We start from the raw sequence: 12,376 nt of genomic DNA on the forward strand, positions 1-12,376 counted from the left end.
GCTACAGACCAATGGGACGAACTAAGGAGGTGGCCCCTCGATTGACTTCCCTGCAGCCAGGACTGAGAGCCACAGACTAGGAGCTCTCAAAAGGAAATCCCCAAGTTCTCCATCAGTGGTAAAAAGGTGAAAGGAGAAAGAGGGAGACGGAAACTCACAATCATTATCACCTGTTTCTCTCATACCTGCCATAACCAACACTACACAGACAGATGATCAGAGACTCAATAAATGATGGGTAAAATCTAGAAGACAGAACTGGAGTGGATTCCAGCCCTGAGAACTGAAACTGAGAAGAAAGGAAACAAAACTCACTGATGAATTTCCCTGCTGGGGTGGGAGGTGAGGGGTCAAGTACAATGTCCTAAGCCAGGGATAGACACATGTTTGCTGTAAATGGCTAGAGGATAAGTATCTTTTACTTTCTCAGACAAGAGGCAAAGTTGAGGCCACTAAATAGGTACTTATATAACAAGAGAAAATAAATTTTAACAAATATTTTATTGACGAAAGTCAAAATAAAATAATAATCATTGAGTACTTTTTCGTGTAATACAACATTTACTAACGAGAAGAACAGAATTCTTTTTGAAGGGATAACATTTCACTTCGCTAGGGTTCAAATTTAGTGTTCCCCATCACCAAACTACAAATGTTCACCTATAAAAGCTATATGGAGTTCGCAGGCCATACAAAAATAGGTGGTGAGTGGGATCTGGCCCAAAGTCAGTATCTGCCAAAAGCATCCTAAGCAATACTACAAGGAGGTAAATTTTCCTGGGGCCTCTCTGCCTCCTGCCTTCCGTTCCCCATCACCACTACCTTTCATTGCCATATGTCTGATCAAAAATTACCAGTTTCCTCTCATCGCCACCTACTTCCTTCCCTGCACAGATTCTCTGCTTAACGTTATAAAGATTATGAGAACAGGGTAATAAACAGTAAAGTATGCTTTGAACCGGCCAATTAAACTTAACAATTAGTTCTCCCAAAAAGAACTTGTACACTAGTCAAATACACAGGGAGCTTTTTTTAAGAGTGGAAGATACATTCGCTCCTCATAACTAGTCTGCCTGGAGTATGAACAGTAAGATCCACTCTGAGCTACATACCATGCAAACACACAAAATCAATATAAGTAGCTCAGTAATCGAATTACTTGTTAATGATGCAGGCTGGCAAGAAGTTAACCAGACATTCAAAATCCGGAATCACAACACACTGTACCCCATCAATTAAGGCCTTCAGGCTAGCACTACATCGTCCTTCTCAATCTAACACAAACTAAGCTCGACCAGAAGCAGAGATGTTCAAGCAAACACTGCACCTTCTGGGGACAGGTCTTCTGGCTTTCACTTTTTTTTGCTCTGGTTCGCTCTCTGCACTGGTGCCTTGTTCCTGTTCATCTTCTGAGGGCTCCCGTTTCCATTTTTCTCTGTGATCAAAAGCAAAGCAAAATTTTTTTTTCTAAAAGAATTCTTCAAGATTTGTTTAGCTTGAAGAATCTGACAAATCTGACAATCTGATTAGCCAAAAAGGCAGAACATGTATATTTTAGATATTATGCTAAAAGATTTGTTCTAGCTCCATTTAAATTTTGGTTGTGTTCCTTCCTAGGCTGTGTAATATCTATTCCTATTTTATATCTGGTATCAAAAATAAATGAAAATGGAAGCTAAGGCTGTATTTTTTAAACCGTTTGTTCTGAAAAAAAAAAAAATCCTGCTAAATCTCTAATATTCTATTTTTATTTACTACTATCATTGACCAGATTGAAGCCATAATATATACTAGATCAGAGGTTCTCAAATTTTAGCATGGATCAGAACCACCTCAAGGGCTTACTAAAAGAGATTTTTGGGCCACAGCCAGTTTTTGATTCAGTAGGTGTAATGTGAGGCCTAAAAATTTGAATGTTAACAAATTCAGATGATGCTGAGAGACTTGAGAACTACTATACTAGTTATTTTAACATCTTTAGAATACACTGAGAAAACAATCCCCAAAATTATTTTTCAATGATAAATCTACTACCTACTAAATAACCTGTTCAACTAATGAAGTAGTTTTTAATAATTATTAAATACAGTAGGTATTCTTTTGCTCCTCAAGATCGTAGAAGACTTGGGAGAGCCATACCCTATAGGTGCCCTACTATCCCCAAACAGTTTTTGAAGTTTACTTGAATACCAAACAAGACATCACATAAACTCAGCTCATTTCTCACCTGCAGGGAAGAAGGAAGGAGCATATATAATAGCTACTGGGCATGAAATATCTAGAGGAAAAAAAAAAAACTTAATAGGCAAGAACCTGGGGTTCTCTCTAAACAAAACAATTACCATTGTGTCTCTGGGTCTGTGTATAGAAAATGAGGTTATGCTAAAGACAACTCTTGCCAAGTTGCAAAGTCAAATCAATATTCTTCATGGGAGAGTAAGTCCAAGTAATAGTGGAAGAACCTTCCTAAAAGGTCCAGGAGCCACCTTGCACTTGAATTAGTGGAAACATCACAGGAAAAAATGTTTTTTCAACCCTTCCATGAAAAGGCAGTGGAGCACTTCTACGTACATTACTCAAGTTCTACTGGCACTACCATTTCATATCCATTTACCTAACAGTAGGTCACTACATGTGGGCAGGGTATCTTTGTACCAGAGCTTAGCACAAAGGCAGGCAAATGGAGATACATCTTTGTTAAATAAAGAAATAATTAAAGAATGAGTCCTATCAGACTGTCAGACAGGTAGGGTGCTTTCGGAAGCAGACTGGTAAGATATTAAGGCCTACTATTGTCACCTAATATCCTTCACTCTCTCTTTAAAGCAAACTATACTCTGGGAACCTGCTTTATTCTCCTTGCCTAGAGCCTCGTACAATAAATGTCTGCTAAGGAATCCAAGGAATAGATGGTGACGACCAGGAAGGAAAAAAGGAAGATGTCTCCAGCAATTGGGAGATTGGCACCTACGGCTACAGTCTCCCTTGGGCCAAGTCCAGAACAGTTTACCCTTTAGAAGGAACTCACACAGTCAAACTGGAGAGAAGTGGTTTCACAGGAAACAAGCTTGAAAGAACATACACGTAAGACCTAAGGGAGAGCAGATCAGATGAGAAAGATCCACAGTCAAGTATTATTTGTAATTTACATAACTCTGCCAGAAATTGAGAATCTATATCAGGGTAGCTAATAAGGTCCACTTCCATAACTTTAGGAAACTAAACTGGCAGTAAACACTGAGAGAATGGATGTTGAGTCTAGTTTTCCAGTTAAACTGCAGATTTGTAGACTTACAGACAACCAGGAGGACTTAGAATCTCCCAATATAAGAACGTACAAAGGGCTTCCCTGGTGGCGCAGTGGTTGAGAGTCCGCCTGCCGATTCAGGGGACACGGGTTCATGCCCCGGTCCGCGAAGATCCCACATGCCACAGAGCGGCTGGGCCCGTGAGCCATGGCCACTGAGCCTGCGCGCCCGGAGCCTGTGCTCCGCAACGAGAGAGGCCACAACAGTGAGAGGCTCACGTAACACACACACAAAAAAAAAAAAAAAAAAAAAAGAATGTACAAAAAATTAGCAAATTGTCTGGTTCAAAGGCCTCTTCCCAGGTAGGGGGAAGCTCAAGACCAGGGAGAACAAGCTGTTTGGTACATGTCAAATCCCCAACCCTGCTACTCTCAACCATAACCTACTGAAGACCACAGAATCTGCAAACATTAAAGCCAGGGTTACACATTCTGGGAGGATCTGAACAATCAGAGGCCTAAAAGATCTAAATGAGTTTTATGTATGTGTATTTGAAATTGGCTGGATTACTTCAAACTTCATTTTAATTTTCCAGAATAGAGGGGGAAAAAAAGTAAGTTACAACCAGCAATACTAAGTCATTTTGTATAAGGGGTGAAAAAGGCAATCAATTACAAAAAGATTACTGCCCAACCCTGGCTCTCCAACAGGTGAAACCGATGTCCACTTCTAGTTTGCTAGCTTCTCATATAATGCAAATTTTATGAGGGAGACTCCCTGACTAAGCTGTATATTATATGCTGGGCTACAATGAAGAGAAGTCTAAAATATAAGATCGTGATTAAAATATTTTTCATACATTAAAGGAGACTTGAATTGCCAGATTCAGCTCTAAGAGGCCATCAATGGGATTCCCTAAAAGGGAATCAATGGAATTTTTGCCAAAATTTTGGGAACTGGGGAGAAAACTACCAAGATTTGGCCACTGAGGCCTCAAGGCAATATAAATAGATAGGAAAAAGTCAGAATGCAAGTTAACTGGGTATAGTTTTCTTCCTTTACTAAGAAAACGTGGTTGATAGGACACAAATCAAATCTGAACTGTAAAGGAGGGAAGGAACAAAAGCCATTTTTAAATAAAATGGGCCTAAACTCTGGTCAAGAGCCATTGAGGCTTCCTATTAACTGTCTCTAAGAGCTCAAAGAAGGGAACTCCTTTCTCCTCCACTTTAGAAGCCAGGTAAGGAAAAGAGGGAAAGAGTTGCTTTAACTTCACTGATTTTCAGTAGATTTTCCCGTAGAGAATGCCTTTCAGTACCAATTCCCAGTGAAAAGGGGAAATCTGGGGCTAACGAGGATTCTCTTCCAGTGTCACAGGACTGTGACAGACTTTCAATTCAAAGCAATGGAAAGGGAGAAATAACTATAATCCCAGGAGAATAACTTCAAATGATTACAGCTGAAATACTTTTCGAAATTCCAGTTGGGAGAGAGGGGTTTGGAACCACTGTACAGTGGGGTTAAGCATTACTGGGACCGTAACGAGTCAGGAGAAATCCCATACAACATTTCACAAATTAGGGTAACATGAATAGCGACTACATAAAAAGGGTTCAATGATCAAAACAGCATGAGTGGGTGAAGCAAAACTCAAAATTTTGTTTGTATGACTTTAAGTCAGGGGTTACAATCTCAAATACCCACTGGGGCCAGGTAAGGACCATAAATGGGGTCAAATGGAGAACTCACGGCCTCTCCAAAGGTTACAAAGACCAGTGTTATGTGGGGCAGCACCAACAGCTTTTCTCAAAAACTAGAAATCTAGATTCTTACATACCATCCCTCAATTTTCAACACTGCCAACTAATTCAAAAAATGTTTTCCTCTTCTAAGCTTTTAAAATGCTAATTCACATGACTCAAGGAGAGTTACTCCCTTCCAAGACTGTACCTTCAGAAGTGTCAATGTCATAAAAGCAAAGAAAGTCTGTGAAAGTGCTCTGGATTAATGAAACCTGACAACTAACATATATTTAACCCTAGATTGGATCCTGTCCCGGGGGTGGAAAAATATTATGAAAGACATTATTGGGTTGACTGACAAAATGGGAATATAAATTAGACAAAGGGGTTGTAGCAATGTTAAATCTATTTACGTTAAAACTGTATTGTGCTTATGAAAAAAAATCCTTATTCTTAGGAAATACACACTTAGAACTCGGGGGTGAAAGACCTTGATGTATGAATCTTAGTCTGAAACATGTGTGCAATATATAAGGAGAGCACCCACAACGATAAAGCAAATGGTGCAAAAATGGTAACCAACGGTAAATCTCAGTAAAGTACACAGGCATTCTTTGTACTACTCTTATTCTTACAATTTTGCTACAGTTTGAAATTAATTCCAAAAAAAAGTTTAAAAATGGCTCCTTTTAAAAACTTTAAAATCTGTGATACAATCTGCAGGGCAGGGTTTCAGAAAAACACTTTTCTGTGCTAATATTTCCAAATTTCCACTCCCTTTGAGTGAGTCTCTCAATTCTGAAATTCATGTGCACACACACTGGGTTCTGTTACCCTTGCTCAGATCACAGAGGCCCCTGTAGTGCTATGCCTTGCAACCTGAGCCTTAGCAGTTGTAGGACCTCCTCTAATTAATGTTAGAAGAGAAGAGGTCCCCATAAGCCCTAGTACTCTCCAGCTGCCCAGAGGATGACAAGAAGTGAGGCCAGCCCAGGGCCCAAATAAACAAGCATGAGGAGAACCTCAGCTTCTGCTAAGTTCCTATGGAAGCAGCCAGGGGTAGAAAAGCAGCATCACAGAAGACACAAACCCCCCACAAGGAATGAAAAGGTTCTACTCAAGGGAAAGAATGGTCCATGAAGGCCACTGAGAGTTGCCAACTTTGGAGAGCTCTCAGGATTGATAGGAGAGGGAAAATAAATACAGAAGCCAGTCAAAAGAGTAAGTCCGATGTGTTACACAGGGACTGAAAAAATGGAAGGCTTCTCCACACCCAGATAAAGCCATTAAAATGAGGAGTTCAGGGACTTCCCAGTGGTCCAGTAGGTAAGACCCCACGCTTCCACTGCAGGGGACACGGGTTCGATCCCTGGTTGGGGAATTAATGCAGCACGGCCAAAAAAAGGAAAGAAAAAAAACGAGGAGTTCATGTTTTCAAGTACAGCCCATTTAGATTCCAGCCAAGAGACCAGCAGAATGTAGCCAGACGGTGGAGGAAAAAGCACATGCATGGACTTCCCAAAAGCCCCCAAAAGGCCATTAGCCTGGGAAGCTGAGAACAGAGTCTCCCAAGCAGGCCCTGGGACTGGGGAACAAGAGCCTTCTGAGCTGCCAAGAAGTACAGGCTTGCCTACAGTTATCATTTCTCCAACTCTAACGAAATATTTAAAACACAAATGAAAATCATATGCCCTGTGGGCAGGGCAATATTAAATACTACTTGACTTTTCTTAGCATAGCTTCTAATAACCCTGTTAGGTCAGCAGAATAAGTATTACTCTATTTTGGAGAGGAGGAAATGGATTTTAAAAACTCACATTACTTTGCTTTAGGCCAAACACTTAAATTAACGATCACTAATACTTTAAAACAGAGAATATATAACTGGGGCTCTCAGTGGGAGCCAAGGACAATCGTTTACCATGAGAACCCCCTGAATTTGTGTGCAGGGTTTTGAGTATTCTTCTGAGGAGACAGGCTGTAGAATTCAGTTTGTCAAAGGGATCCACACATCCCCCCAAAAAAGGTTTTTTTAATTATTTCTCCCCCCCCAAAAAAAAGCCAAATTTTTTTACCATAAGTAGAATTTTTTAAGTTTTAAAATAAGAAATATATAATCTATATCATAAAGGGATTTCATATTAAGCCCATGAATTAAAATTTTCTGGCTTATGAACTGCAATAGTAAAACTACATGGAAACAACAATGTGAAATTTCATACTAAAATGGGTGTCCAACCAATATAACTTTGCCATACCAACACAAAGAACAAATGAATAGGAAAAACAGCCAATCTAAATGTGTTCCTTGTTTATCTACAATAGAATACCAAATGCCTATATGTTTGATATTCGTGCACATTTTTAAGAAAAAAAATAATTGGGCTAACTGGGCAAATCAGATGGAATAGCTGGGGTTTGCCCCATAAAGTAGCCTAACACCTACATGTGAAAAACTAAGAATCCTGGGCTTCAAATGCCACTGCTGCTGCAGCAGATTCAGATGAACAGGAATCCAAGATAGCAAGAGACAGAAGTGGACTCTGGGCCCTGGGGTGCGCTACAGACACAATGAAGGCAGTCCCAGAAATGCTCACATGCTCCAAACTACCAAATTAAGTAATTTCCCCCATGAAAGACTTACTGTTTTTTCAGCTGCCTCTGGCCTCTTCTTTTTGGGCTCCCACTCTCAGACCCGCTACTTGCCTTCAGTGTGTGAGGGGGAAAAAATGATTACAGACTTTAATTCACAGTTCTTAGGGATAACACTACCCCCTGGTTCAACAATCTACTCAATATATTCAATATGAGTTTTTAGACAGAAAGAAACCTAAGCATCTGATTGGTGGTGCTCACTTTTCTTTTGCTTTGAAAATTAATTTGTCTGTTACTGCCGAGTTACTTCTAACGCCAAGAAATATTTCTTTCAGCTTGACTTCTGAAAGAATACAAACGCCAGGAAATATTTTTTTCAGCTTGACTTCTGAAAGAACACAGTCCAATAAAATTTTCTGTGATGATGTATCTGCAGTGGCCCACAGAGCAGCCAGCAGCCACATGTGACTGAGCCCCTGAAATGTGACTGGTGTGACTAAGGAATGGATTTTTCATTTTACCTAAATTTAATTAATACACATTTTAAAAGACACATGTCTAATGGAGACCAAAGTGGATGCTGCAGATATAGACTGTCACACTAAAATGCCACACGTTTAGTGTGCCATTAAAGGCGGTGACTACGGACCTGTTTCATTTCAGACTCATTAAAGAGCATGTTCAGTCATGAGCCAGCAGCCCTCTGCTAAAAGCACGAGGCCAAGTAACTTTACAGTCACAGACATTTGAACAACTCTTTTTTCTCCCAAGTTAAGCAAATTGGCAAAGTACTCCCGTTGCTGTTAGTCTTGTGCCCTACAGAGAATGTGTTAATTTATACACAAAAGAGAAAAGATGCGGCTGGTTATAACAAACATGGAAAAAAGAAAGGTAGCTAAGGTAAACCAGCTCAGAGGTCACTGAAAATAAAACACCATAAATGCAATGCAGGTGTTACGGTCAATTAAATTTTTTAAGTGTATTTACTACCCCAAACTCACTAACCTTTGGCTACTAATATTTAACTTTCATCAGAAAGATATTATATATTTAAGAATAGCAAAGTTCTCCTAAGAATGCAGAGAGGGGACATTTCACTGAGAGACCAAAGAACGTGTCTTCAGAATGCAGTCTATAAACCTAACATAGAGGTAGAACTTAAGAGGATTTCCGTAAAAACATCACACAAACAGAGAAAAGGTCTGATTCTACAGAAACAGCAGAACCCAGTACATAACACTAATTTTAAAAACCATCAATCTATTCAATCTCTGACAATTTGATCAGAGAGTAAATATGTGTTAAACATTTTATACTGCACATTAAAAATGAACTAAGAAACCAAATTTAAACCATTTAGGTAAAATAAAATACTTAAGTTAAGCAAACTCTCCTTCCTTTCTCAGCAGTAAATCTGAAACTACTTCCATTGTTACATGTGCTTAGTTACCCAGGTAACAAAATCTAGAAGATTTAGAAACTAGGTATTTTAAAAAGTAAACTTCTTGCTATAATCAACTGCACTATGAGAAACATTAAAAAAAAAGAGAGAATTTGAGGCCAGTTCTATATAATACTCTCTCTACTAAAGCATTCACATGACATGATCTAACTCTCTACATGATCTAACTCTCTACTAGAGCATCACAAAACATGATCTTTCTGGTAATTTTATTTTTTTAAAAGCCACATGTGGCTTTTCTTCTGTATTAGATTGAGAAAGCTCACTTTCGAGTCACTTAACTCCCATGCCTGAAGTTCAGTCTCGTTAATGGTAATACATATCAGAGTCAAAAAGGATAAGATAATTAAGGAGTCTGAATGTATCACCTTGAAACATTTCTTTTTCTTACCTCCTCCTTAATATTAAATCGTGATGGTTCTTGTCTGCTTCGGTTTGACCGCCTAACCCCATAAACATCAGGATATTCTTCCCACATCTGTAAAATTAATAGACCACGCGTGAATCGTTTTTTCTTGACCCCCATTTACTATTTACATTACTGGAATACGTATTTCAATTTAAGAGAATTCAATTAGTTATTTGGTTATATATCAAAAGGGGTTTTTTGTTAGCTTTGTTTATGAGACAGTGAAGGACCATCTTTAAAAAGAATAAGGCATATTATCCGAGAACTCATTAAAGTTGTAACGATGCCTCTTCATTACTAAATGGCTTTAAACTAGAGGTCACACTGCTTACCCATTGTTAAAATATAAACTTACAGTTGAATAATATGGCAACATAAAGAGAACAACTGCTTCCACTAAAGACAAAATATTTACTGATGAATTTTAAGTCCCTAATGCTTTCAGTTTTAGTTTTGACTGCACAAGACTCATCTGAGAAACTCAAAAAAATCAGCAGGGCCCCACCACCAACTCTCATTAAATAAGAATCAGTGCATTTGCATATTTTTTTAATTCCTCAGGATGTGTGACATGCCAGATACAGGCAAATTCGGTATTTCTTATGTTTAGCTAGAAGTTCTCAGAATGAGACCCAGTGGCACCCTTGCTCTAGCACACTTCATTTTAATCTCTAACAGTAGTTAACCCTTTGCCTTTAAGACCTGATTTTTAGTAAGGATCCTCACTAGTAATCAAACAAAGTTTAAAGAGGAATCAGTTGAAGAGAACATTTTTTTCACAATATACTGACACTATTTTATTAAAAGACTCAAATCAATAAATATAAAAAATTATAAAAGGCCCCCCTTCTTCCACCTCTAACAATTAGTCTAACCCCTAGCCTCACTCTCCTTCCCACAGATAACTATTAACAGGTATGTTGTGTGTTCTTTTAATGAAATCAATCACCTACAGGCAAAATGAATTTAAACGGATTGTGGAACAATGAAGTGAAGATGCTCAACAGGAGGTAAACACGTAGAAGAGATGCTTGAAAAAGCCAAGATTAGAAATGTGGGTTTGTCATCGAAACACGGGTGACAGCTAACGTCATGAAAATATTTGGAGTGAAGCAAGAGGAGAAGCCACAGGTTGAGGCTCATCGTGAAATGTGTGGAAAGTGGACCCCCAAAAAGACAAAAATGATGAAAGACGATCCAAAAACACATAATGTCACTAAGCCAAGGAAGGACATAATCAACAGTGCCTTTAAAAAAAAAAAAAAAAAAAGCCAAGTAAGCTGAAGAAAAACAAGGCCTCCAAAGGGAACAAGCATGATGTTCTAGGAAGAGGCATTTTAGAACCAGAAGCCATATAATCATGTAATCCAGCATCCTCAGTTTATAAATTCAGTTTATAAAAGTAGAAAATCCTTAACAACCTTAGAATAATATGAGTTGGAGGACAAAAGGCCCAACCAGGAGTCAGTAATAACCAAGCAGAAAGAAATCTAGGCAAAAGAGGCAGCACATGCCAAACACTCTGAACAAATGGGGCAGAGAAAGGAAGGCAGCAAAGAGCTTTGCTCTAGCGCTGCCTGCCAACCCCTCCCCCATCCTTTCTTGGACCTCTCCTAGAGCTATGAAATGACTCAGCACAGGTATTTATGGAGCTTTTATTAACTGGGTGGCTCAATGCTTTAAATGGCACTACATCAATTAGTTTTCCCATTTAAAAAGACAGGCATTCTGGCTCACCTGTTGGGACTTTATCACAGTATATACTGTAATACATACATCCTAAAATCATCTTGTGTTCCTGTTTGTCCTTTTGAGGGCTAATGATATCTAATTCAACTATTCAATAAAAAGCTACCATGTGAAAGGGAAGTGTGTACAGAAAACAAAGAGCTTTCTTTAGAAGCTCATTTTAGAATAATAATTTTTAAAGTCACAATCCAATCATTCTAACTGGCTAGTACATTCACCTATGTATTTATTAACTTTTTGGAACTTATCACCTTAACTTTAATATTCCTGCCTAAAGCTGTACTTCTATCTTAAAATTCAGTCTTATTCCCCTTTATCTCTTTAAAGGGAGTTTCATATATATATATATGTATATGGTCTTACAGTTAAACTGTGAATTCCAGACAGTGAGCACGATTTCAGCAAAGTTTTAAACACCTGACGCAAGTCGTGTTTTCTATGGCTTCTTTTACTATCTGCAAGTAAAGAACTCTCCCCTGTACAGAAGAAAGTTAAAAGGTGGCCAAGCAAGACCTTCTGCAGGTAAATTTCTGAGCTGAATGACACTCAGAGAAGATCTCTAAGTGGTACTTCGACATTCAGGGTCTTTCTGAAATAGGTCACCACCTGAAATGTCTCTTGTGAAAGGTCACCACACACTGAGCAGGCAACAAAGCACAACACTTGAGTGTTAGAAGGTCACTTCTCTGGTGATGAGTTAATTAGCAAGGACAGCTTTCATTTTCCTATCCCTAACACTACTATCAGCATTCCCCAACCTCCCACCAGCTCTTAAGCGTCACTTACCATTAAGCAATGACTACGCTGGGAATAGAAGAAATGAAATAACACAGTTAATCCCAATTCTGTTTCAAGAGATAAAAGCAGTTTTTGTTTTTTAATTTCAGGATTGTTGAAGCTATTTTGTAAAACTTGCAGGTAACTTTAAATTGTTTGTATCGCTACAAAAATCTTTGTGTGCAGATGTAGGTTTGTATTTTAGAAGAAAAACTGATTTAGCATAAAGCTTTTAGTTTCTTTAAGACATTTTACTTCTAAATTTCTAAAAGCAATCTTTTTTATATTTTCAGTGATTCTAACTTAATTCTCTCAAAAGGGAATTTTAAAACATCAGCTGCATTTCTCATGACTAACTAGACCAAGTCATTAATTCTTCCCCAAAAGGGATGCA

The 12,376-nt window shown here is 38.5% G+C and overlaps 1 protein-coding gene across 5 annotated transcripts in view; it reads right to left on the reverse strand.

The window, feature by feature from the left end:
- Positions 1-12,376, reverse strand: part of CHD2 (chromodomain helicase DNA binding protein 2) — a 123,153-nt gene that overhangs the window by 91,243 nt on the left and 19,534 nt on the right. For 2 of the 5 annotated variants that reach the window (XM_082647861.1, XM_082647860.1), the window contains 4 exons: positions 9,439-9,525; positions 7,635-7,696; positions 3,029-3,091; positions 1,328-1,435 (listed from right to left, as the gene is read on the reverse strand). In XM_082647861.1, the coding sequence (XP_082503987.1) occupies positions 1,328-1,435; positions 3,029-3,091; positions 7,635-7,696; positions 9,439-9,525 (320 nt within the window). The remainder of the gene's footprint in view (positions 1-1,327; positions 1,436-3,028; positions 3,092-7,634; positions 7,697-9,438; positions 9,526-12,376) is intronic. The other 3 variants (XM_082647863.1, XM_082647862.1, XM_082647864.1) reach the window with 2 other exon arrangements.

Source organism: Grampus griseus, assembly GCF_964374135.1.
Source record: "Grampus griseus genome assembly, chromosome: 2".
NCBI classification, from domain to species: Eukaryota; Metazoa; Chordata; class Mammalia; order Artiodactyla; family Delphinidae; genus Grampus; species Grampus griseus.